The sequence below is a fragment of the Triturus cristatus genome, chromosome 1_2 (genome assembly GCF_964204655.1).
Source record: "Triturus cristatus chromosome 1_2, aTriCri1.1, whole genome shotgun sequence".
NCBI lineage: Eukaryota > Metazoa > Chordata > Amphibia > Caudata > Salamandridae > Triturus > Triturus cristatus.
This window is the reverse complement of record NC_140580.1, coordinates 1185553687-1185581215: the sequence shown is the minus strand read 5'-3', so window position 1 is coordinate 1185581215 and position 27529 is coordinate 1185553687. Positions and strand designations below refer to the sequence as shown.

General features: G+C 48.7%; 1 protein-coding gene across 3 annotated transcripts in view; it reads right to left on the bottom strand.

Annotated features, from left to right (window-relative positions):
- SLC27A4 (solute carrier family 27 member 4) overlaps positions 1-27529 on the bottom strand; it is a 330596-nt gene that overhangs the window by 156160 nt on the left and 146907 nt on the right. For all 3 annotated transcript variants that reach the window (XM_085614109.1, XM_085614107.1, XM_085614108.1), the window contains exon 4: positions 4256-4414. In XM_085614109.1, the coding sequence (XP_085470235.1) occupies positions 4256-4414 (159 nt within the window). The remainder of the gene's footprint in view (positions 1-4255; positions 4415-27529) is intronic.

The window sequence follows — 27529 nt, the reverse complement described above, 5'->3', positions numbered from 1 at the left end:
GAGTGTTTGTGATCGGATGAACGCAGAGTGATCGGATGAACGCAGAGAGTGTTTGTGATCGGATGAACGCGGAGAGTGTTTGTGATCGGATGAACGCGGAGAGTGTTTGTGATCGGATGAACGCGGAGAGTGTTTGTGATCGGATGAACGCGGAGAGTGTTTGTGATCGGATGAACGCGGAGAGTGTTTGTGATCGGATGAACGCAGAGTGATCGGATGAACGCAGAGAGTGTTTGTGATCGGATGAACGCGGAGAGTGTTTGTGATCGGATGAACGCGGAGAGTGTTTGTGATCGGATGAACGCAGAGTGATCGGATGAACGCAGAGAGTGTTTGTGATCGGATGAACGCAGAGAGTGTTTGTGATCGGATGAACGCGGAGAGTGTTTGTGATCGGATGAACGCGGAGAGTGTTTGTGATCGGATGAGTGCGGAGAGTGTTTGTGATCGGATGAACGCAGAGAGTGTTTGTGATCGGATGAACGCAGAGAGTGTTTGTGATCGGATGAACGCAGAGAGTGTTTGTGATCGGATGAACGCAGAGAGTGTTTGTGATCGGATGAGTCCGGTTTGTGATCGGATGAACGCGGAGAGTGTTTGTGATCGGATGAGTGCGGAGAGTGTTTGTGATCAGATAAATGCTGAAAGTGTTTGTGATCGGATGAGTGCGGAGAGTGTTTGTGATCGGATGAGTGCGGAGAGTGTTTGTGATCGGATGAGTGCGGAGAGTGTTTGTGATCGGATGAGTGCAGAGAGTGTTTGTGATCGGATGAGTGCGGAGAGTGTTTGTGATCGGACGAGTGCGGAGAGTGTTTGTGATCGGACGAGTGCGGAGAGTGTTTGTGATCGGATGAACGCGGAGAGTGTTTGTGATCGGATGAACGCGGAGAGTGTTTGTGATCGGATGAACGCAGAGTGATCGGATGAACGCAGAGAGTGTTTGTGATCGGATGAACGCGGAGAGTGTTTGTGATCGGATGAACGCGGAGAGTGTTTGTGATCGGATGAACGCGGAGAGTGTTTGTGATCGGATGAACGCGGAGAGTGTTTGTGATCGGATGAACGCAGAGTGATCGGATGAACGCAGAGAGTGTTTGTGATCGGATGAACGCGGAGAGTGTTTGTGATCGGATGAACGCGGAGAGTGTTTGTGATCGGATGAACGCGGAGAGTGTTTGTGATCGGATGAACGCGGAGAGTGTTTGTGATCGGATGAGTCCGGTTTGTGATCGGATGAACGCGGAGAGTGTTTTGTGATCGGATGAACGCGGAGAGTGTTTGTGATCGGATGAACGCGGAGAGTGTTTGTGATCGGATGAGTGCGGAGAGTGTTTGTGATCGGATGAACGCAGAGAGTGTTTGTGATCGGATGAACGCAGAGAGTGTTTGTGATCGGATGAACGCAGAGAGTGTTTGTGATCGGATGAGTCCGGTTTGTGATCGGATGAACGCGGAGAGTGTTTGTGATCGGATGAACGCGGAGAGTGTTTGTGATCGGATGAACGCGGAGAGTGTTTGTGATCGGATGAGTGCGGAGAGTGTTTGTGATCGGATGAACGCAGAGAGTGTTTGTGATCGGATGAACGCAGAGAGTGTTTGTGATCGGATGAACGCAGAGAGTGTTTGTGATCGGATGAGTCCGGTTTGTGATCGGATGAACGCGGAGAGTGTTTGTGATCGGATGAACGCGGAGAGTGTTTGTGATCGGATGAGTGCCGAGAGTGTTTGTGATCGGATGAACGCGGAGAGTGTTTGTGATCGGATGAACGCGGAGAGTGTTTGTGATCGGATGAGTCCGGTTTGTGATCGGATGAATGCGGAGAGTGTTTGTGATCGGATGAGTGCGGAGAGTGTTTGTGATCGGATGAATGCGGAGAGTGTTTGTGATCGGATGAGTGCGGAGAGTGTTTGTGATCGGATGAGTGCGGAGAGTGTTTGTGATCGGATGAGTGCGGAGAGTGTTTGTGATCGGATGAACGCAGAGAGTGTTTGTGATCGGATGAGTGCGGAGAGTGTTTGTGATCGGATGAACGCAGAGAGTGTTTGTGATCGGATGAGTGCGGAGAGTGTTTGTGATCGGATGAATGCGGAGAGTGTTTGTGATCGGATGAGTGCGGAGAGTGTTTGTGATCGGATGAGTGCCGAGAGTGTTTGTGATCGGATGAGTGCCGAGAGTGTTTGTGATCGGATGAGTGCCGAGAGTGTTTGTGATCGGATGAGTGCCGAGAGTGTTTGTGATCGGATGAACGCGGAGAGTGTTTGTGATCGGATGAACGCGGAGAGTGTTTGTGATCGGATGAACGCGGAGAGTGTTTGTGATCGGATGAACGCGGAGAGTGTTTGTGATCGGATGAACGCGGAGAGTGTTTGTGATCGGATGAACGCGGAGAGTGTTTGTGATCGGATGAACGCGGAGAGTGTTTGTGATCGGATGAACGCGGAGAGTGTTTGTGATCGGATGAACGCGGAGAGTGTTTGTGATCGGATGAGTGCGGAGAGTGTTTGTGATCGGATGAACGCGGAGAGTGTTTGTGATCGGATGAACGCGGAGAGTGTTTATGATTGGATGAGTCCGGTTTGTGATCGGATGAATGCGGAGAGTGTTTGTGATCGGATGAATGCGGAGAGTGTTTGTGATCGGATGAACGCGGAGAGTGTTTGTGATCGGATGAACGCGGAGAGTGTTTGTGATCGGATGAGTGCGGAGAGTGTTTGTGATCGGATGAGTGCGGAGAGTGTTTGTGATCGGATGAGTGCGGAGAGTGTTTGTGATCGGATGAGTGCGGAGAGTGTTTGTGATCGGATGAGTGCGGAGAGTGTTTGTGATCGGATGAGTGCGGAGAGTGTTTGTGATCGGATGAGTGCGGAGAGTGTTTGTGATCGGATGAATGCGGAGAGTGTTTGTGATCGGATGAATGCGGAGAGTGTTTGTGATCGGATGAATGCGGAGAGTGTTTGTGATCGGATGAATGCGGAGAGTGTTTGTGATCGGATGAGTGCGGAGAGTGTTTGTGATCGGATGAGTGCGGAGAGTGTTTGTGATCGGATGAATGCGGAGAGTGTTTGTGATCGGATGAGTGCGGAGAGTATTTGTGATCGGATGAATGCGGAGAGTGTTTGTGATCGGATGAATGCGGAGAGTGTTTGTGATCGGATGAGTGCGGAGAGTGTTTGTGATCGGATGAGTGCGGAGAGTGTTTGTGATCGGATGAATGCGGAGAGTGTTTGTGATCGGATGAGTGCGGAGAGTGTTTGTGATCGGATGAGTGCGGAGAGTGTTTGTGATCGGATGAGTGCGGAGAGTGTTTGTGATCGGATGAGTGCGGAGAGTGTTTGTGATCGGATGAGTGCGGAGAGTGTTTGTGATCGGATGAGTGCGGAGAGTGTTTGTGATCGGATGAACGCGGAGAGTGTTTGTGATCGGATGAACGCAGAGAGTGTTTGTGATCGGATGAACGCAGAGAGTGTTTGTGATCGGATGAACGCAGAGAGTGTTTGTGATCGGATGAGTGCGGAGAGTGTTTGTGATCAGATAAATGCTGAAAGTGTTTGTGATCGGATGAGTGCGGAGAGTGTTTGTGATCGGATGAGTGCGGAGAGTGTTTGTGATCGGATGAGTGCGGAGAGTGTTTGTGATCGGATGAACGCGGAGAGTGTTTGTGATCGGATGAACGCAGAGAGTGTTTGTGATCGGATGAACGCAGAGAGTGTTTGTGATCGGATGAACGCAGAGAGTGTTTGTGATCGGATGAGTGCGGAGAGTGTTTGTGATCAGATAAATGCTGAAAGTGTTTGTGATCGGATGAGTGCGGAGAGTGTTTGTGATCGGATGAGTGCGGAGAGTGTTTGTGATCGGATGAGTGCGGAGAGTGTTTGTGATCGGATGAGTGCGGAGAGCGTTTGTGATCGGATGAATGCGGAGAGTGTTTGTGCTTGGATGAGTAAACCGTTGGAGTGAGTGGGCCGAGCAGCAAGGGTGCTGCTCCTGATGGGGTTTATTTAACAGCTTACTTACCATCTTACCAGTTACCTGGAACTGACTGTAACTGAGTCGTAATAAACCTCTTCTTATAACTTACACTACTGACTCCTGGATTACCTGGCTATGAGTATTTTACTCAGTTTACATTGATAATATAACATGTATATTTGTAAAGCGCAGGCTCACCCATGGGTATCTTGCTGCCGAATAATGGTACTCATTTCATCAAACTCAGAAGGATGAAAGGCTGAGTGGACCCGCACATACTCTCACCTGAGAACCCCTTGTTGGCCGGGGTAGGAGGGTGCCTGGACGCGCTCTCCAGCAATGGATTCAGACACTCTGTGCCAGGGGGCAGCAACGCTGGATCACAATCGCCAGAGCAGAAAAGCCGGATAGACTTCCCAATCATCGGATGAACGTCGTTCATGGCTGTGGAGAGAGAACAGTGTGAGAGGTCTTACTTTAATTCCACTTCTACTTACCCCGTGAGCTTGTGACCCGAGGAGATCTTATTGTGTGTGTGTAGAATGCTGCAACACGAGGCACTCAAACACCTCAATAAAGAACCACTTACAAGTATGAATTCAAGGTCCAACTTGATTTCCTATATCAACGCTCATAATGTACTGTATCCTCCTTAGGTCTGCCATGCTCAAAGCCTGGAATTCAATGTCCCTCATACAGCCTATTGTCTATGCTTCTGGAGATGAACCTCTACTCTAAACGCTTAACAATGTAGTTGTGTTCATGGTGGAGCAGACACGGTCATGAAGATCATACCGTGAGCGTTATCTGTACTGATGCAGTCTCAAGAGCTGAAACGTGTCGGTGCTCAGCTTCAAATATCACAAGCAGCAATTTTACTAGAAAGACACTGGATACGACGAACCAAAGGAAAGCACAATGGGCATGATGAAACCAAGGGATTACACATTGGACGCGACAAAGCAAAGGATTACACACTGGACAAACCAAACCATTGCACACTGGACATGGCAAACCAAAGGATGACACACCGGACATGGCAAACCAAAGGATGACACACTGGACATGACGAACCAAAAGATGACACACTGGACATGACAAAGCAAAAGATTACACACTGGACGCAACGAAGCAAAGGGTGACACACTGGATGTGACGCAGCAAAGAATGACACACTGGATATGACAAACCAAAGGATGACACACTGGACATGACAAACCAAAGGATTACTACCACACGGGATTGATACAGGTCAATGTGCCTCTCAGAACACGTGTTTCAGCTTCCACAACAAATGACAGCATAACAATAACGGGGATGAGTGGGAGTCAGGACTGGTAAAGCACACATGAAGCTGATGGTCAAAGGCCGGAAAATATTGGACCTGTTTGTGGAGGTCTTGATTGTAAATTGTTTTCAGCAACTTTAGATGGCACGACAAGTCGCGGCTCACAAGTTAACCTGGAAGCACAGGGTTTTAGCTCAGTCTCAACCCCAGGAGTTGTATTTTTAGGTCTCGCCTAGCTATTGCGTTTACGCAATCGCTATGCGAGACTCTAGTAAGAGGAGCATTTCAAAGTGCTCCCAAAAGTGGATTGCATGGCGAGCATGCGCACAATCACGTGCATCGTGCCGCCATGCAATCCGTTTGGGGAAGCGCTTCAGCCCACTGGCGCGTGCACGTGTAGCCACAGCCTCGGCATCATACTTCAAAGGGTCCGCTCCCCCGCCTGGAATGCGCTCCCCCGCCCCCGCCACAGCATGCCGAGAGATTGTTTCCTCATGGCGCCTCTCACAACTGTCCCTCCCCCACCACAGGGCTAGTCTCACGGACGCATTGCCATCCATCGATTTCACGTTCATGCCAGTGTTCTCTTTGCCTTTCAGCACACAGCCCGCCCTTCCCCCTCCTTGTTTTCTTGCAGATTTGCCCAGATCTGAGTCTCAAACAACCAAAATAATAAGTTTGCCCTGCACGCTTTCTGCGCTTACAAAGTTAACATATGCCGCGCTCATTCCCTTTTCATCCTTCTAAGGGCGATAACATTAGCTCCATTAATTCTGCGTCTAAGGATTTAAATAACCATATGTTTTCTTGCAACTTTAGGCACTTCACACACACAGCCCCACTGCTCACACACACAGGCATCAAGGCAGCAACAGAATGCTCTGAGCCCCACCAGTGTTTGCCACACACACATGCCTCTCGCATCTCGTGTTTTCTTCCAGCTTTGGCCCGTGTTCTCTTTGCCTTTCAGCACTCAGCTTCCCCGTAACCGCCATTTAACTAACATCCTGCCACACTCATTCCATTTTCATCCTCGCTTTCACTTTCATGCCCGTGTTCTCTTTGCCTTTCAGCACACAGCTTCTCCGTAGCCACCATTTAACGACCATCCTGCCATAAACACCATTTAACTACCATCCTTTTAGTTAAAATAAAAGAATTGCCTCTAGGGGTTTAAGGAACCATAGAAATACAAGGCAAGGCAACATACACTCCGCATGCCACTCAGAGCCACATAATTACATGCCACATAACTACAATGCACACAATACAACAGACACTCCAAAAACCAATCAGTGCCACATAGTTACACACCACATATTACACAGCGCTCAATGCCACATACACTTCAAATACCACTCAGCGCCACATAATTACACACCACATAATTACACTACACTCAATGCCACATGCACTCCAAATAACACTCAGTGTCAATTAATTACAATGCAAACAATGCAAGATACACTCAAAATAACACTCAATGCCACATAATTACACGCCACTAAAATCAACATACACTCCACACAAAACCACTCAGTGCCACATAATTATATTCTACATAATTACACTATCGCCCTCACTCTCTATCTATCTATCTATCTATCTACCTTATCTATCTATCGGACTATTGCACTCTATCTATCTATCGCATCACCACAGCATCACTAAGCACCACCACAGCATCACTCAAGGGCACCACAGCATCACTCAAGGGCACCACTACATCACTATGCGCTACCACAGCATCAATTAACGCCACAGCATCACTCGACACCACCACAACATCACTCACCGCCACCACAGTATCAATCTGTACAACCATTCAACAACAACTGGCTCTAATATGTTCTCTCAATATTTAGGCTTTATTACAAATGGCACAAAAAAAAATGATAATATTTAACTTCTGTTCTTGGATTTTAGGCGCAATTAAATACACTAAAAATAATCTTCGCAAGAGTTATTAACAAAAGTTTAAACGATTGCCATTATAATTTACATTAACTTTTATTTAAGTATTAATTATTTGCAAAAATTGTAAGCCATTGTTATTTGTAAAATCAATACATCTAAGTCACGTAAATACAACACATATTGCATTACAAATGCTATAGGTGTCATATTTGCAACAGTTAAAACGATTGACATTGTACATGAGAAAGCTAGTAATTTCAATATTTTCAGTATCAACACATAAATAAAAAAGTCAATTTACAATACAAAAAGCTCAAACTTTCCTAATGCGAGACCAATTGCATTGCAAATGCTTGTTTTATTCCTCGATAGTCGTCTGCACCAGTGGATCTCCCAGGGTGAAGGCCAGGCTGTAGTCTTGAGGAGGTCCTGACTGAGCCTTGCACCAAAACATCTGTCTTGTTAGCAGTTAACTTGAGAAGAATTATTTCTCATCACCTCAAGAAGGCTTGTATCACTTCCCAAACATTACCAATGGAGAAGCCTGCACTAGTCAGAGCAGATCTGGGGTTCATGCAGCAGAAGAACTGGAAGTCAAAGAGCAGATGGACAACAGAATGCAGGCAAGGAATGTCTTTGGTGACCAGAGGAGGCCTGGGGAATGCCACAAGGAACTGAGTAGCTCACAGAGAGAAATAGAAGGGAGGAGAACATCTCTGAAGGAACCCAAAAGAAAGACAGCAGTAGTCCAGGGTGAAAACCTAACAAAGGAAGTCAGCTGATCACAATAGAATAGATGGGTTGAGAGCTGCCATCTGGTCCAGAATGAACAAGGGTCTCATGGATCTCCGACCATCTGCAGACCATCAAGACAGAACTGGCCTGTTTGCAATGGAGGACAGGGACAACCTATGACACCTTTTCCTAGGGCCCTGAGACAGTCAGCAGTTACTGGTCACAGTCCCAAGCAGGTGCGGTCACTTCCTACTGGTGTCTCAGAGCTGCAATGCTATGGCTCTCTACCTGGAAAACCAAGGTTGTCTCTTTATGTGCTACGCTGTCTCAGGGTTGAGAGATGTAGGCAGTCAAGACTTGGTCGACGAGAGGAGTGGGCCGGCTGGAGGTGATATTAGGGTTTAGCCACTGCTGCATATTTTAAGACAACAATACCTTTATTGACCGGTATTTAAAAGAGCGCTGTGAAGAAATAGGGCGTATTATGTGGTGCCGTTGTGCAAACTCACCGCGTAGTACACCTACCAACCCCTCTAGAACCCGTAGGGTGCAGCAGGGCAGTCCTCCTTTGGTCGTTCTTCTAGTCTGGTCGAGACAAGAGATGTAGCTGCCAAGGGTGCCCATTTAGATTCATAAATTGCCCTCAGGCTAAATGCAGTCAGTAGTCAATGGGCTACTAGGTTTCCTCCTTCCAGAAGACCACTTCCTGCGAAGTGTGGCATCTGTCTATCCTAAGATGCACCATTCTGCCCACTCCCAGCATGGCAGATCCCCTCTTCCGGTGTCCAAAACTCCGCAGTCCAACCAATAAGTGGGGCTACCAAGGGGGGATACAGGGCCCTGGAAAAGCAGTTTGGCAACTGGTTTGCCCATCCCTTTCCCTAGTGCCAGCCTGTCTGCCTAGACAACGTAGGCAGCCCCTCTCCCCAGTGTTACCCATTTGCCCTTCAAAGGTGGCTTCACCTCTAAAGCTTGCCTTTTGGGCCAACACCTACGTGGCTTTCTGCAGGAGCGAGGGAACACTTCTCCAGTGCAGGTTTCCACTGTCCTTCTTTCCTGGGAGTCATTAGCTCGTCTCCCCAGGAGGGTATAAGCGGTCTTGGGCACAGGTTTAGGGCACGGGATATTAAAGGTAACAAAATGTCAATTTTGCAAGAGTTGCACACTGCAACATTTGCATTAATTTCGACTTGAGGATAGAGTTAGGCCTAATGTAACGAGTTGTTTGATACCTTGGAGGGTCAGCTTTAGAAGCACCATCCAGGAGTTCGCATAGCCGAGGGGTCAGCACGTGACCCTGTGCCCGACAATGCAGCAACCAAGTCTTTCCACAATCAAAACGAGTTTCGCGTTTTTACTGCCAGAACATGCCAAATAAATGTTCTGCCTGTGTAATATGATGCACCCTGCCTTGGGGCTCGGTAGGCCTGCCATCGGGGTGACACACATTACAGAGGGAGGCTCGGCTTGGAGTTTAAATGGCAAGGTCGGGTTAGCAGTTTAAAACTACTTTTCTAGTGTGCAGTGGTGGTTTGGGAGACTGGTTTTATCTGTGTCACACCCAGGGTGACACAACCAGTGGTGCAATCCCAGAGGGGACCCTCTACCTTCACTGGGTGCCATATACCAGGAAACTACAGTGGCCATACCCAACCGCTATAGGCGAACTTGCCTGGAACATACACATGTTGGTGTCAGGGCACTGGCACGGAGGTGTGGTGAGCAGGCCTCCGAGCCCTCGGAGTCAAAAAACCAGAAGCTCCACTCAAAAAACCTGGGGGTGACCATCCAAAGAGGCATCTCCCTTTTAAGATCAGTTATAACCAACTATGCTAACTAGAAGCCAGGTTAGGCAACTGTCGAATCGCATCAAATCCCTTAAATGGTGGCACAAACCTTTAAGAAATCTGGTTCAAAGGTTTTACTATTGTGTTTACAAAGCCAGTGTGTGGGGCAGAAGTGCCACACAGAGACAGAGTCTAATGTCCAGTGTGTGGGGCAGAAGTGCCAGACTGAGAGAGTCTAATGTCCAGTTTGTGGGGCAGAAGTGCCACACAGAGACAGAGTCCAATGTCCAGTGTGTGGGGCAGAAGTGCCAGACAGAGAGAGTCTAATGTCCAGTATGTGGGGCAGAAGTGCCACACAGAGTCTAATGTCTAGTGTGTGGGGCAGAAGAGCCAGAGAGAGAGTCTAATGTCCAGTGTGTGGGGCAGAAGGGCCAGACAGAGACCGACTCTAATGTCCAGTGTGTGGGGCAGAAGTGCCAGACAGAGAGAGTCTAATGTCCAGTTTGTGGGGCAGAAGTGCCACACAGAGACAGAGTCCAATGTCCAGTGTGTGGGGCAGAAGTGCCAGACAGAGAGAGTCTAATGTCCAGTTTGTGGGGCTGAAGTGCCAGACAGAGAGAGTCTAATGTCCAGTATGTGGGGCAGAAGTGCCACACAGAGACAGAGTCTAATGTCTAGTGTGTGGGGCAGAAGAGCCAGAGAGAGAGTCTAATGTCCAGTGTGTGGGGCAGAAGAGACAGTCTAATGTCCAGTGTGTTGGGCAGAAGGGCCAGACAGAGACAGAGTCTCATGTCCAATGTGTGGGGCAGAAGGGCCAGACAGAGACAGAGTCTAATGTCCAGTGTGTGGGGCAGAAGAGACAGTCTAATGTCCAGTGTGTTGGGCAGAAGGGCCAGACAGAGACAGAGTCTCATGTCCAATGTGTGGGGCAGAAGGGACAGACAGAGACAGAGTCTAATGTTCGATATTATCTGCATGCTTCTGTCCTGCGGTATCCGTGGCTCTGGGCGCAACACTGAACCAAGGACTGGGTTTGAGACCAGGCTGGCTGGCTGAAAGTTATACTACGCCTTTCTAATTCACAGAATTTCGAGTTATGCAAAATGTTACTGTACCGCCACGTTGCGTTATTACGCATCAGTTCGCAGCAAAATGATAATGTTGCCACGATGGACCAACGCAAGCAAACAGCGCGAGAGTGGCTGAGGTTTGCAGGAAATGTTTTTGCGGTTTTGTTTAGAGCTTAATGCACCCTCGTGTCAAAAGGGACACACTTTGCAGTGCGATATAGTGGTAAATGAGAGCTTTGCACATAATTTTCTCAAATATTTGTGTAATTACACAAACATTTTTTAAAAGAGGGTACGTAGTTCCTTATGCGGGTCTTGAGCAGGTGAGAGAGCCAGGATAACTATTACTATGGGGGTGGTCCAACTGATGTTACAAGAGGGAGGGGAATTCCTCCTTTTGGAACTAGGGCCCTCACACACCCAGCCAGCTAGGTGCCATGCTTCATCATTGGGCCTGCTCCTCGTCGGGTCGGCGCTGCAATACCCGACGGGCACCCAATGTGGGGCTCTTTGGCGAAGATCAGGATATTTACGCTCTACTCGTAATTATACAGGCTAACATGTTTCTTGCCTAGTTCGTCAGGAGGATCGAATGGCAATTCTTCAGGACCAAATAACATGCATCTGCACATCGTGGCGCGGTGGAAACACCTACCTCCCAAATAATCAAACTGGGAAAAGTGACCACAGCGGTGGAGGGCGACCTACTATTGTAGGAGTCATGCCTCAGCAGTTGCCGGCAGGTCTTAGGACACCTAAGGAGCAGGCTGTAGGAGAGTAGGATCTGCACTTATGTTGCCCCCATTTTTTTTCTGATGTATGGAATATGCTACTTACCAGTATGCATCTGTTCTTGGCATGTAGAGCTGCAGAGCCACACACTTAGGATAAGATCGCCATCTGGTGTTGGGCTCGGATGCTTGCAGGTTGTGGTTGTCTTCGGAAGGAGTCTTTTGGTCACGAGATAGGTGACTCCTCCCTTGGACTACAGTGCGCATGGGCATCCACTCCATCCTCAGATTGTTTTTCGCCATGATGGGAAATGATGGAGTGTGTAAGAATAAAGAAAGGATGTCCATATGTAATGTCTAATTAAGACAATGCTGGAACAGATACAGGTCCCGGGGAGGTGGGTGGGCGTGTGTGGCTCTGCAGCTCTACATGCCAAGAACAGATGCATACTGGTAAGTAGCATATTCCGTTCGAGGCATATGAGCTGCAGATCACACACTTAGGATAGACTATACAGCAGTGTCTCCCACAGAAGCTTGTTGTTTGGCTTGCACATCAACACAGTAATGTTTAGTGAAGGTGTGTGTTGTAGACCATGTGGCTGCCTTACAAATATCTTCTAAGGGAATGTTTCCCAAGAATGCCATGGAAGCCCCTATTTTGCGTGTGGAGTGCGCTCTAGGGGGAACAGTTAGTGTGCGTTTAGCTTTTTGGTAACATATTTGGATACATTTAACTATCCACCTGGCTATCCCTGATTTGGAAATGGGGTTGCCTTTATTTGGTGGAGAGAAAGCAACAAACAATTGTTTGGTTTTGCGGAAAGATTTCGTTCTGTCAATGTAGTAAAGCAGGGCTCTTTTAACGTCTAAGGTATGAAGAGCTCTTTCAGCTACAGAGTCCGGATTTGGGAAGATCACTGGTAGCTCGACTGATTGGTTAAGATGGAAAGGGGAAATGACTTTTGCCAGGAATTCTGGATTTGTTCTAAGAACCACTTTATGATGATTTAGTTGTAGGAATGGTTCTTGTATGGTTAAAGCCTGGATTTCACTTACCCTTCTCAGGGATGTGATAGCAATAAGGAAAGCCACTTTCCATATGAGGAACTGTAGTTCGCATTTATGCAGAGGTTCAAATGGGGGACCCATGAGCCTAGTGAGAACAATATTTAGATTCCACACTGTAGAGGGTGGTAATCTGGGAGGAATAATCCTTTTAAGACCTTCCATGAAGGCTTTGATCGCAGGCACTTTAAATAGTGACAAGTCTTGTCGATTTTGTAAGTAGGCTGCTAATGCTGCTAGGTGGAGACGTATGGATGAGTACGCTAAATTACATCTTTGCAAGTGTAGTAAGTAGCAAATGATGTTCTGGATGGATGCATCCAGTGGGCGTATATCATTGTTAGTGCAGTAAATGGCAAATCTTTTCCATTTTGCAGCGTAGCAGGCTCTAGTAGTAGGCCGTCTGGCCTCCTTTATAAAATTCATGCAGTCTGGTGGTAGGTTGAGGTAACCGAACTCTAGGACTTCAGGAGCCAGATCGCTATGTTCAGTTGATGTGGATCGGGGTGTCTGATTTCTCCATGGTTCTGGGTCAATAAGGACGGGGAGAGGCGCAGTCTTTGGTGTGGAACTATAGAGAGTTCCAGTAGTGTTGTGAACCAGGGTTGACGTGCCCATGTGGCAGCTACTAGTATCAGCTTGAGAGACTGTTGCCTGAGCTTGCGTACCATGAATGGAATGAGTGGGAGAGGCGGAAAAGCGTAGGCAAATCTGCCTGACCAGTTCATCCATATCGCATTGCCCTTCGACTGTGGGTGGGGAAACCTGGCGGCGAAGGTTGGGCATTTTGCGTTTTCGTGTGTGGCGAACAGGTCTATGTCTGGCAGGCCCCATTTTTGGAAAAATGGGAGAAGGACTTGTGAGTGTAATTCCCATTCCTGGATCTGTTGGGTTTGTCGACTCAACAAATCGGCAATCTGATTGTGAATGCCTGGAAGGTGTTCTGCTAGCAGGTATATGTTCTGGGGAATTGCCCATCTCCAAATGTTCTGTGCGAGCTGGGACAGCTGGAGAGAATGTGTGCCTCCTTGCTTTTGTATGTAATACACGGCTGTCATGTTGTCCGTCCGGACAGTTTTGTTCTTTAGATGTAATTGGAATGATTTCAATGCTAGGAACACTGCCAGTAGTTCCAGGTAATTGATATGGAGCAGTTTCTGTTGAGTGGTCCATGTGCCCTGAGTGGTGTGTCCTAGGAGATGGGCTCCCCACCCTGTGAGAGATGCGTCGGTTGTGAGCACTATCTGTGGAAGAGGCTCTAAGAACGGCCGCCCTTTGGACAGGTTTATAGTGTTCCACCATTTTAGTGAGCGATGTGAGCGACTGTCCACTAACACCAGATCCGTAAGTTGTCCGTGAGCCTGGTTCCACTGACGTGCTAGACATTCTTGCAAGGGACGCATTTGAAGTCATGCATAAGGCACAATGAAGATGCAGGACGCCATCATGCCTATGAGTTGCATGAACACTCTTGCTGGGAGAGAGTGTTGGGATTGACATTTTAAGGTGAGAGCTTGTATATTGGCTATCCTGGCTGGGCTGGGATAAGCTATGGCGATGGTGAATCCCAAGTTGTGTAAAAGTTATATAGTTTGGTGAGTGTGTAGAACGCATTTGTTGAATGAATTTGCTTTCATGAGCCAATTGTCGAGATATGGGAAGTCATGAATTTGTTGTCTACTGAGATGCGCTGCTACTACTGCTAGGCATTTGGTGAATACTCTGGGCGCAGTTGTCACTCCGAACGGGAGGACAGTAAACGGATAGTGTTGCCCGTCTACCAGGAATCTTAGATATTTCCTGTGAGCAGGATGCATAGGAATGTGAAAATAGGCATCCTTGAGATCTAGTGTGGCAAGGAAATCGCCTTTCTGTAATAGTGAAAGCACTTGTTGAAGAGTGATCATATGAAAATGATCTGAGTGTATGTACCGATTTAGGAGACTGAGGTCGAGTATGGGTCTTAACGTCTCGTCCTTCTTGGGGATTAGGAAGTATAGAGAGTTTATCCCTGTGCCCTGATGTTGGAAGGGAACTGGCTCTATTGCGTGTTTTTGAAGCAAGGAGAGAACCTCTTGCTTGAGGAGTGTAAGATGGTCTGGCGACATGGGACGCTGTTTGGGTGGTATATGTGGGGGGGTATTTGTGAGTTCAAGGCAGTAACCATACTGGATAATTTGTCTTACCCACTTGTCTGTTGTAATGGAATTCCAGACAGGTAGGAACTGTTTGAGTCTTCCCCCGACTGGAGTGGAATGGTCTGGGAGGAGTGGAGGAAAGTCACTGTTTAGTGGCGGGGGAGGTGCGAGTGTTGGTATTGCCTGGACCTCGTCCCTTGGTGTTGTTTCCCCTATATCCTCCTCTAAAATATTCTCTATTGGGGGAGGTTTGTTGAGAGGTTTTGAACGTGGAGGAGGTGTCTGCTCCAATATTTTTGGATGCTCCTCTATAGAAGGAGCGTTGAAAAGAGCCACGTGGTTGTGGGGACTGTAGCACTCCCATGGACTTAGCAGTCTCGGTGTCTTTCTTCATTTTTTCAAGTGCAGTATCTACTGCTGGTCCAAACAGTTGCTCTTGGTTAAATGGTTGGCTAAGTATGGTACTTTGTACTTCTGGCTTAAAGCCTGAAATGCGTAGCCATGCATGGCGTCTAAGAAGTACGCTTGTATTGATTGCCCTAGAGGCAGTGTCTGCAGCATCAAGTGCACATTTAATTGAGGCATTTGAGATGAGCTTTCCCTCTTGTATAAGGTCATTTGCCTGGGCCTTGTATTGGTCTGGTAAGTGTTATAGAAGGTCTTCTAACTGATCATAGTGAGCCCTATCATAGCGTGCCAATAGGGCTTGTGTGTTGGCGATACGCCAATGGTTAGCTGCTTGTGCTGCTACTCTTTTGCCCGAGGCTTCTAATAGTTTGGATTCTTTGTCTGGGGGCGGTGTATCTCCTGTTTGGGAGTTAGCCCGCTTCCTTGCGTTGGAAACCACCAAAGAATCCAGAGGGAGCTGTCCTTTAATATAAGAAGGATCTTCTGGGGCACGTCTATATTTTTTCTCAATTCGAGTGTTAAGAACCCTGGCCCATACGGGGTCCTTAATAACTTCTGTGGCGTGTTTTATGACCCCTTTAATCATAGGTAAAATTTGAACTGATTTCTGAGACTGTTCAAAAGTGTCTAAAGGGAAGTCTTCCTCGGGTGCATCGGAGTGCATGGTGACGCCATGGTAAAGTGCTGCTCTGTGTACTAGTTGTCTAAACCCCAGGTGGTCATCTGGAGGTGAGGGTTTTGAGGGGTATGTAGTAGGATCAGGTACATCAGGCAGAGGGTAAGGCCAGTCGTCCAATGGTACAATATCCGGATTTGTGAAAGGATCATTAGGATCATTAAGATCATCCGGATCACCCCCTCCCCCTAGGTCATCATCATCATCATCATCCTGTGGAGGTGGTGTATGTGAAGGAGATGGTAGAGGTAATGTGGTGGAGGCAGGGGGGGTGGGGTAAGAGGTCGTACAGGAGAGGAAGGAGGAATAGGTGAAGTGGCTGAGTCCTTCTTCTTTACAGGAGCTGGAGAAGGTGTTGTGTCTAGCTTCCTTTTCTTACATGGCACAGCAGTGACATGTCCAGTTTTTGGATTAATATAGATCCTTTTTTGCATTGGATCTGGGTGGAAAAGTTCTTGGTCTTCAGGAACAAACTTTGGCGCCGATTTTCTCGGTTCCGATCTATGTTTTGGGTGATTGGTAGAGTCTTTAGGAGGTGTAGTATAGACCTTAGCCGGTTGATTCGGTACCGATGAGGGTTTCGGTGCCCATGAAGGTTTCGGTGACAAAATGGAGTCTTTAAGCTTGGGAGCTTTCGGTGCCGGCTTGTCTACGGGCCTCGATGGTTTCGGTGCCAAAGGTGCCGGAGCCGGCTTCGGTGCCGAGAGGTCTTGTGTCTTCGGTGCTTAAGGTGCTGGGGGTACAATAATATGTTTGCCCGGGCCCGAGCCACCTGAAGGCTTGTATTTCTTCGGAGCCAAGCTCGAAGGCGGGGCTTCTGAAGGTTGTTTTCAGTCGCGACTGGGGCCAGCTGGCGAAGTCTTGACCAATGCCTTTTTTGGAGGTGTTGCGGTAGGGGCATCGGTACTCACGTGTTGCCCCGGAGTTATGGGGTCGTCGGAGTCGTCTGCTTCTGATATAATGTGAAGTTCCTCGGAATCTTCTTCCGGGACATCAGGGCCCTCATCAAAGATGTCCTCTGGTTGCAGAGCTGGTCTGTGTGCCATGATATGGCGTCGAGCTCTCCGATCCCGAATGGTCTTCTTGGATCGGAATGCGGTGCAGGCTGGACAGCTGGACTCGTCGTGTTTCGGCGACAGGCACAGGTTGCAGACCTTGTGATGGTCACTGTGCGGGAATTTTGCTCCACATTGGGGGCATTTTTTAAACAGCGTCCTTTCCATGAGCCGCAGGCCTCACGGCGCGGATAGGTTTAATCGCCCGCGTCGACGTCTGGAACCGGCCCGATGAATTCGATGTCAAGTAAAGGTGTATCGATGAAAATTATAAAGGTTTTTCGCTTCGAAAAGCTTGGTTTAGAAGTTTTCTACCGGAGTGGAAAAGTTTCATCCGAACCCAATGGCGGAAAAAAACAATCTGAGGATGGAGTGGAGGCCCATGCGCACTGTAGTCCAAGGGAGGAGTCACCTATCTCGTGACCAAAAGAATTCTTCGGAAGACAACAACAACCTGCAAGCATCCAAGCCCAACACCAGATGGCGATCTTATCCTAAGTGTGTGATCTGCAGCTCATATGCCTCGAACACACTGGTTTCTGGCTATAGTTTGGCTGGGTCCCTGCTAATCAGGGCCCCAGTCTCACTGATATCTCTAAACAACTTGGTGTGCATATTAGATGCACTAGTGATTGGATACTGTGGTACCTTATGAGCCCCTAGTATATGGTACCTTAGGTACCTAGGGCATTGGTAGTTCACAGGCCTACCAGGGGCTGCAGCATGTATTATGCCACCCCTGGGAAGCATTCTCAATCTGACACCACAGGCCTGCTACTGCAGCCTGTGTGAGGTAGTGTTAGCACTCCTCACTGAGGTATAGGTTCCTATATCTCACCATACACACACATATAAATAAACCTATCAGCCACCCCTCTTGCAGGCCCTAACAATCCTGAGGGACGGGTGCTTGGTTTACTATGTGAGGGGGTGCTTCTGCATGAGCAGGACCCCTCTGCAGCTGGCAGAGTCTATTCTCTGCTGCTGTTTGTGGATGCGGTTAAACCATATACTCTTAAGTGCATTATAACCTCGCAGTAAATGCTAACTTTGGAATGACTGCATCAAAACATGTTGTGTTTGGTGTCAAACAACTTGGAATCATACTCCTACACCAGTGACTGGTGTGGGAGTATGATCCCACCCTTCTAGAGGGGACGACATGTACCCACTGTACTAAACGGTAGAAATCTCCTAGAGCCCTGGCATCACAAAATGGATGCCACCAGCACAGACACTGGGCTGCCCTCCTGCTGCTGACCGAAACTCGCATTGGAGGAAGCCCAACAAAAGGTATCCTGTCACAGGGAGGTGTCACCACCTCCCAGACAGGATTTAGTGTATTGGAGCTGGGTGGGTGCACTCCTAGAGTGCTTTGAAGTCCTGCACTGGGGGAGCAGTAGGCTCCTCTGTGCATATGCCAGCTCAAACCGGTTCAGGGGCTACCTGCCCCTGCTCTGGCGCGAAACTGGACAAAGGGAAGTGGGTGTAACCACCCACTACCCTGACCCTCCTAGAGGAGTGGTCATAGAGCTAGTCCCTCCCCTATCTTCACTATAAGATACCAAGTATTGCCAATGCAATTCAGATTACCCTGGACGATGCTCTACAAAGAAGACTGAAGAATCTCCCTTGGAGTCAAGGAGTGACTCCCCTGCTTGGCAGGCACCTATAACTTCAATCAACGGTTGCAAACTTCACCGCTCCCACCGGAGTCCGAAGTCCCTGCGTCCCCAGAAGCAGATTTCCTGACCTCACGACGGCCATTTTGAGTCCCCAGCGAAGCTGTGACATCTGGACCCCACGAGTGACGAGGAACAGCAATACCTGGGAACCGTGCACTGATTTCGAGTGCAAACCCTAAACAACGTTCTACTAACTTGTGCTTTGGACCATCTGTAGTCCAAGTCCCTAGCAGGTCTTGTTCCAAAAATCAGCGGCCTACCCCGTCCCGAGTGACCGTGGGCGCCTGTGAAACTTTTCCTGTGAAGGCGTCTTCGCGGTTACTTGCCCGTTGGCTAGTGACTCACCCGAAGACTTTCTAACCAACTTCAAGGGCTCTCCTGGTTGCTCCGGGCCTGCCCTCACTTACCCTCACTGGGTAAGTCCATCAGACCTTGCTGGTCTGCATCACCGACTATGTTCAGTCCACACAAGACTTGCAGTTGCCAAGGCTTGTTGGCTCCAATCCGGTCGCCGACACCGTCATCAGCTGCAGACGTCATGGGACACTCCGAATCCAGCTGCTGGTCATCGTAGATAACTCCTGGACCTCGTGAGCGAAGAGACAAATCACCATCGACGACCTGAAACAACGCGACATCTGTGGTCATCCATCCTGCTGGCCACCGGTCACTGGCAAGTGACTCTGAACACTGTCCCCTCAATTTTCAGGTCCTCTTTATCTTCAATCCACCTTCGGATTCCAGCGGACACCTCTTCAGTCGTCTCAAGCAGCAAGTCTTCATTGGAAACAGCATCGCGACCCGACACCAAAAGACACCTATGCACCCGGCTTCCCTGGGTGAGGTAACTCGTGCACTCCGGTGCCCAAGTGTGTGTTGGCCCTCAAAATACTGACCCTGTAAGTGGCTTGCTTGTTGACTTCTTCGAAGTGCCCTAAAACTTTAAAATACAAACCGCGACTTGCTCCATTGTAACCTATAGGAAACCCGCGGCTGTGTTTAGACACTGCACGTGTCTCCCGTGGGCTTGTTACTTACCTGCTAACACTGCAGTAGTGAAGCCCCAGCGATTCCCAAGGCCCTAGGCTTTGTCATTTTGCAAGTCGACTTTGTTAAACCATTTTCTTAGTATATGGTCTGGTACGCCCCTAGGGCTACAGCCATATTTGTGCTTAATCTATTGAGAACTGTTGACATTTGAATGTGTATCTGGGTTCTAATCTCATAAAGAGATTAGTAGAGTGTATCTAGAAATAAATACATATATAGTTGATATATATACCTGTGTGGTGTCCTTTCATTTGGTAATTCAAGAGATTATAAGGTAAAACAAGCTGCTTTACATTCCTCAGAGACTTAGCCTGAAGGCTGCTCTCCACAGCTACCACTAGGACAGCTTTCTTTAAAAGGTTGTCTTAAACCTATCTACCATAAGAGTCGAATTGGACTGGTGCAAGGTGGCCACTATAACTAGTGACCAGCATATGCCAGGCCAACTTCTCACATTGGTGGGCAGCGTGTGGGATTCCAGCATGCCATTGTTTTACCAGAAAATCTCTATTTGAATTACTAACGGAAAACCACTAAAGGTACTCAAGGTACATATAAAGTCAAGCTAGTATCAATAAGTACTACTGAACTTAGAGCCGTTTGTGAAGGGATAAGAACGCCCTTGCTACAGCTCAAGCTAGGTTCAGTAGGCCTCAACTAGTGTAGGTAGTACAACACTGCACAACACTAGTATGTCTCACCAAGGTGGAGCCAGTGGGTCTACCCCATCTCAGTACAAAGACATGGCCTACACTGACCTGAAGGCCTTATGCTTTGAAAGACAACTGAGGGTGGGCAGGAGTCCCTCCTCACAACACCGGATAGATCTTTTAGTAGCAGATGACCTGAGACAAGCTCTAGGAGCTAGTGGGTCTGCATCAGGGGGTGTGTCAACCATAGTCTCTGGGTCTGATGATGAAAATCAGGATGACCTGGTGTCTGTGATTGAAGGGCCAGACTCAGAAGAGGCTGAAAGGAACAAAGGAATTCTCCTTGAAAGAACTGACAAAGTGGGAGAAAGGCCTAGGTCCCCTTCAAGGGAATCTGACCATTCATATCACTCTGGAAGAGACTTTGTTCAACAGAGGAACTCCACCTATCCCAGGGCGACCTCCTCTGACAGAAGGTTCAAGATGCTCCAGTATGAGGAAGCTAGGCTTGCCCTCAGAACCAAGCAATTGGCCTTAGATAGGGAAGCCTTCGAGCTCCAAAGAGCTTCTAAGAAGGAGTGGTTAGATACCCCTGGTGGCAGCAACAGTGTCCCTAGAGGCAGAGATTACATTCCAGACCATAGGAACCTGTCCAAGGTTGTTCCTCCCTACCAGAGTGGGGATGATATCCACAAATGGATAACTGCTATGGAGAGGGCCTGTAAAGTTCAACAGGTCCCCCAGACACAGTGGGCAGCAATCTTGTGGCTCTCCGTTTCAGATAAAGGTAGGAGACAAGCTCCTCACTGTTAGAGAAGACAATGCTAATGATTATGAAGCCCTGAAGAGTGCTTTGATAGATGGGTTTGGCTTAACCACTGAACCGTACAGGTTGAAGTTCAGAGACACCCAGAAAGCACAGACTCAGGATTGGACTGACTTTGTTGATTGTGCAACCAAGGCTCTAGAAGGTTGGCTGGTTGGTAGTAGAGTAACTGACTTTAAGGGATTTTATAATCTTATAATGAGAGAACAGATCCTTAATAATTGCCAGAACCAGTTGTTGCATCAGTACCTGGTGGACTCTGATCTGACCTCTCCCCAAGAATTGGGAAAGAAGGCAGACAAATGGGTCAGAACCAGGGTGAGGCAGAAAACCCAGAACCAAGAGGGTGACACTAAGAAGCAAGATCCTAAAGGCTCAGATAAGGGTGGGGATAAATCTAAAGACCAGAAGTCTTCACAAGGGCCCCAAAAATCTGCATCTGGTGGGGAGTCACAATCTGCAAAGGGAAAAGGCCAAAAGAAGCCCTGGTGCAAATTCTGTAAACAGAAAGGGCACTGGACTTCTGATTGTACAAAGTCCAAAGACCAAACCACCACCACTCCAGCCCCTAAGGCAACTGTTCCTCCTAGTGCAGTCATTGGTGGAGGTAATACTCAGAATAAGGGTGTAGTAGGGTTGACCCTGGGTTCTGATGTGGACTCTGGCCTAGTCAGAGTACCAACACAGGCATTGCTAGTTTGTGAGGGAGACCTTGATATGTCCTTCCTAGTGAGCCCCAGTAATCTGGGCAAGTACAAACAGCAGCCTATCATAAATGGCAAACAGGCTTTGGCATTTAGGGACACAGGTGCTAGTGTCACCATGGTGGCAGAGGACCTAGTGGACCCTACACAGATCATCCTGGGTGAAATGTACCATGTAACCAATGCAAGCAACACCAGGACCAACCATAGCCTGGCAGTTGTGAATTTCTCCTGGGGAGGGGTAACTGGCCTCAAAAAGGTAGTAGTCAGTGCAGACCTCCCTGTCGAATGTTTGTTGGGAAATGATCTGGAGACTTCAGCCTGGTCTGAAGTAGAATTATGGACTCATGCTGAGATGTTGGGCATACCTGCAGAGGTATTTGCTGTGACCAGGTCACAAGCCAAAATGCATAAAGCTGAACCAGCTCTGGATCCTGAAACCATGGACCAGGTTCTTCCCAAGAAGAGGAGCAGTAGGGTTAAGGCTGGGCCTTCCCCTCTGTCTCAGATCTCAGATTCCCCTCCTGAGGGAGGAGAAGCAGATCCTGAAGAAGGAACTGCCCCAGAGGAACTTGAGCCTGGTCAGATTGAGTTCTTCGGGGCAGGGGGACCTCCCATGGAAGATCTGAGCAAAGAGCAACAGTGCTGCCCCACTCTTGAACCCCTCAGACAGCAGGCTGCTGCTGAGGCTGCTGGGAGTGCTAGTGGGTCCCATAAGGTTTATTGGGATGAGGGGCTCCTATATTCTGAGGCTAGAGATCCTACCCCTGGAGCCACCAGGAGGTTGGTAATTCCTCAGAAGTTTAGGGGGTTCCTCTTGGCCCTAGCACATGACATCCCATTAGCAGGACACTTGGGCCTAAACAAGACCTAGGATAGGCTTGTTCCACATTTCCATTGGCCACACATGTCTGAGGACACCAAGGAGTTTTGTCGCTCCTGTGTCACTTGTCAAGCCAGTGGCAAGACAGGTGGCACAACAAAGGCCCCCCTGATACCACTACCTGTGGTGGGGGTTGCCTTTGAAAGGGTAGGGATTGACATTGTTGGTCCCCTTGACCCACCAACTGCATCTGGGCACAGATTTATACTGGTGGTAGTGGATCATGCCACCAGGTATCCAAAAGCTATACCCTAAGGACTACCACAGCTCCTGTGGTAGCAAGAGCCCTCATTGGAGTTTTCTCCAGAGTGGGTTTCCCTAAGGAGGTCATCTCTGACAGAGGTTCTAACTTTATGTCAGGATATCTAACTGCAATGTGGGAGGAGTATGGTGTCAACTACAAATTCACTACTCCCTATCACCCACAATGCAATGGGTTAGTTGAGAGATTCAACAAAACCCTAAAGGGAATGATTAAAGGCCTCCCAGAAAAGCTTAGGCGAAAATGGGACCTTTTACTTCCCTGCCTTCTGTTTGCATACAGGGAGGTTCCACAGAAGGGGGTTGGGTACAGCCCTTTTGAACTTCTGTTTGGGCACCCTGTTAGAGGACCATTATGTCTGGTGAAGGAGGGGTGGGAGTTACCTCTCAAACCTCCCAAACAGGATGTGATGGACTATGTACTTGGTCTCCGCTCCAGGATTGCAGAGTATATGAAGAAGGCCACTAAAAACCTTGAGGCAAGCCAAGAATTACAAAAAGCTTGGCATGACCAAAAAGCTGTCCTGACTGTTTACCAGCCAGGCCAGAAAATGTGGGTGTTGGAGCCTGTGGCCCCAGCAGCTCTCCAGGACAAATGGAGTGGCCCCCATACAATTGTTGAGAAAAAGGGAGAGGTCACCTACTTGGTAGATCTTGGAACTCCCAGGAGCCCCCTTAGGGAGCTCCATGTCAACAGACTTAAGGCATATGTGGACAGGGTTGACATGAGCTTGCTCATGGCAACTGATGAGGACCAGGAGGAGAAGAGTGACCCTCTCCCTGACCTGCTCTCACAGAACCCTGATGATGGTTTAGTTGATGGTGATGCTTTGGCAAGCAGCCTCACTGAACATCAACAAACTGAATGTAGACAAGTGCTACATCAGTTTAGACATACGTTTAGTCTGACCCCAAGTCAGACTTCCTGGTGCACCCATGAGGCGGACACTGGAGACAGTCTGCCTGTAAAGAGAAAAATCTATAGGCAACCTGACCATGTCAGGGATTGTATCAGGACTGAAGTCCAGAAAATGTTGGAGCTAGGTGTTATTGAGCCCTCAGATAGCCCTTGGGCTAGCCCAGTAGTCCTTGTCCCAAAACCTCACACCCAGGGTGGTAAGAAAGAGATGAGGTTTTGTGTTGACTACAGGGGCCTCAATGCAGTCACCAGGACTGATGCCTACCCAATACCAAGGGCAGATGAACTAATAGACACTTTGGCCTCAGCCAAGTATCTCAGTACATTTGACCTTACAGCAGGCTATTGGCAAATCAAGTTAGCTGATGATGCCAAGGCTAAAACAGCATTTTCGACCCCTGGTGGGCACTATCACTTTGTGGTAATGCCCTTTGGTTTGAAGAATGCACCTGCCACATTTCAGAGGTTGGTGAATAAAGTTCTGACTGGTATGGAAACCTATTGCTCAGCTTAATTTGATGATATTGCTGTCTTTAGTTCCACCTGGCAGGATCACCTGGTCCACCTCAGGAATGTACTGGAGGCCCTGCAGAAAGCAGGCCTCACTATCAAGGCCACTAAGTGCCAGATAGGGCAGAGTCAGGTTGTGTACCTGGGCCACCTTGTAGGTGGAGGCCAGGTTCAACCATTGCAGAGCAAGATCCAGACCATAATGTAATGGGTAGCTCCAACCACCCAGACACAGGTGAGAGCCTTCTTGGGCCTGACTGGGTATTACAGGAGGTTTGTTAAGGGATATGGATCTATAGTGACCCCCTTAAATGATCTGACCTCCAAGAAAATGCCAAAAAAGGTTCAGTGGACAGCTAGCTGTCAAAAGGCATTTGATGACCTCAAGCAGGCAATGTGCACTGCCCCCATCTTACAGAGTCCAGATTACAAAAAGAAGTTCATTGTTCAAACAGATGCTTCAGAGCTGGGTGTGGGAGCTGTACTGTCTCAACTTAATGATGAAGGTCAAGACCAGCCAGTAGCTTTCATAAGCAGAAGGCTGACCCCTAGAGAGAAACGTTGGTCAGCTATTGAGAGGGAGGCCTTTGCTGTGGTGTGGGCCCTGAAGAAGCTGAGGCCATACTTGTTTGGCACTCACTTCATAGTTCAGACTGACCACAAGCCCCTCCTATGGCTCAAACAGATGAAAGGTGAAAATCCTAAACTGCTCAGGTGGTCCATTTCCCTACAGGGGATGGACTATACAGTGGAACATAGACCTGGGACCCAACATGCCAATGCAGATGGACTCTCGAGGTATTTCCACTTAGAACATGAAGACTCAACTGGTCAAGGTTAGTTTAATGTCCCTGCGTTTGGGGGGGGTTGATTAGGAGAGTAGGATCTGCACTTATGTTGCCCCCGCTTTTTTTCTGATGTATACACTGGTTTCTGGCTATAGTCTGGCTGGGTCCCTGCTAATCAGGGCCCCAGTCTCACTGATCTCTCTAAACAACTTGGTGTGCATATTAGATGCACTAGTGATTGGATACTGTGGTACCTTATGAGCCCCTAGTATATGGTACCTTAGGTACCTAGGGCATTGGTACTTCACAGGCCTACCAGGGGCTGCAGCTTGTATTATGCCACCCCTGGGAAGCATTCACAATCTGACACCACAGGCCTGCTACTGCAGCCTGTGTGAGGTAGTGTTAGCACTCCTCACTGAGGTATAGGTTCCTATATCTCACCATACACACACATATAAACCTATCAGCCACCCCTATTGCAGGCCCTAACAATCCTGAGGACAGGGTGCTTGGTTTACTATGTGAGGGGGTGCTTCTGCATGAGCAGGACCCCCCTGCAGCTAGCAGAGTCTATTCTGTTTGTGGATGCGGTTAAACCATATACTCTTAAGAGCATTATAACCTCGCGGTCAATGCTAACTTTGGAATGAGTGCATCAAAACATGTCGTGTTTGGTGTCAAACAACTTGGAATCCTACCCCCACACCAGTAACTGGTGGGATTATGATCCCACCCTTCTAGAGGGGATGACTTTTGTCCACTGTACTAAACGGTAGAAATCTTCTAGAGCCCTGGCATCACAAAATGGATGCCACCAGCACAGACACTGGGCTGCCCTCCTGCTGCCGACCGAAACTCGCAGTGGAGGAAGCCCAACAAAAGGCATCCTGTCACAGGGAGGTGTGACCACCTCCCAGACAGCGTTTAGTGTATTGGGGCTGGTTGGGTGCACTCCTAGAGTGCTTTGAAGTCCTGCACTGGGGGAGCAGTAGGCTCCTCTGTGCATATGCCAGCTCAAACTGGTTCAGGGGCTACCTGCCCCTGCTCTGGTGCGAATCTGGACAAAGGGAAGTGGGTGTAACCACCCACTAACCTGACCCTCCTAGGGGAGTGGTCATAGAGCTAGTCCCTCCCCTATCTTCACTATAAGATAGCAAGCATTGCCAATGCAATTCAGATTACCCTGGACGATGCTCTACAAAGAAGAATACTGGCCCTTCGACGTTCCACTATCTCTGGACGACTGAAGAATCTCCCTTGGAGTCAAGGAGTGACTCCCCCGCTTGGCAGGCACCTGTAACTTCAATCGACGGTTGCAAACTTCACCGCTCCCGCCAGAGTCCGAAGTCCCTGCATCCCCTGAAGCGGATTTCCTGACCTCTCAATGGCCATTTTGAGTCCCCAGTGAAGCTGTGGCATCTGGACCCCACGAGTGACGAGGAACAGCAATACCAGGGAACCGTGCACTGATTTCGAGTGCAAACCCTAAACAACGTTGTACGAACTTGTGCTTTGGACCATTTGTAGTCCAAGTCCCTAGCAGGTCTGGTTCCGAAAATCAGCGGCCTACCCCGTCCCGAGTGACCGTGGGCTCCTGTGAAACTTTTCCTGCAAAGGCGTCTTCGCGGTTACTTGCCCGTTGGCTAGTGACTCAGCCGAAGACTTTCTCACCGACTTCAAGGGCTCTCCTGGTTGCTCCGGGCCTGCCCTCACTTACCCTCGCTGGGTAAGTCCATCAGACCTTGCTGGTCTGCATTACCGACTATCTTCAGTCCACACAAGACTTGCAGTTGCCAAGGCTTGTTGGCGCCAATCCGGTTGCCGACACCATCATCAGCTGCAGACGTCGTGGGACCCTCCGAATCCAGCTGCTGGTCATCTTCGATCCCTCCTGGACCTCGTGAGCGAAGAGACAAATCACCATCGACGACCTGAAACGACGCGACATCAGTGGTCATCCATCCTGCTGGCCACCGGTCACTGGCAAGTGACTTTGAACACTGTCCCCTTAATTTTCAGGTCCTCTTCATCTTCAATCCACCTTCGGATTCCAGCGGACACCTCTTCAGTCGTCTCAAGCAGCAGGTCTTCATTGGTCTCCATTGAAAAAAAGCATCGCGACCCGACACCAAAAGACACCTATGCACCGGCTTCCCTGGGTGAGGTAACTCGTGCACTCCGGTGCCCAGGTGTGTGTTGGCCCTCGAAATACTTACCCTGTAAGTGGCTTGCTTGTTGACTTCTTCGAAGTGCCCAAAAACTTTAAAATACAAACCGCGACTTGCTCCATTGTAACCTGTAGGAAACCCGCGGCTGTGTTTCGACACTGCACGCGTCTCCCGTGGGCTTGTTACTTACCTGCTAACACTGCAGTAGTGAAACCCCAGCGATTCCCAAGGCCCTAGCC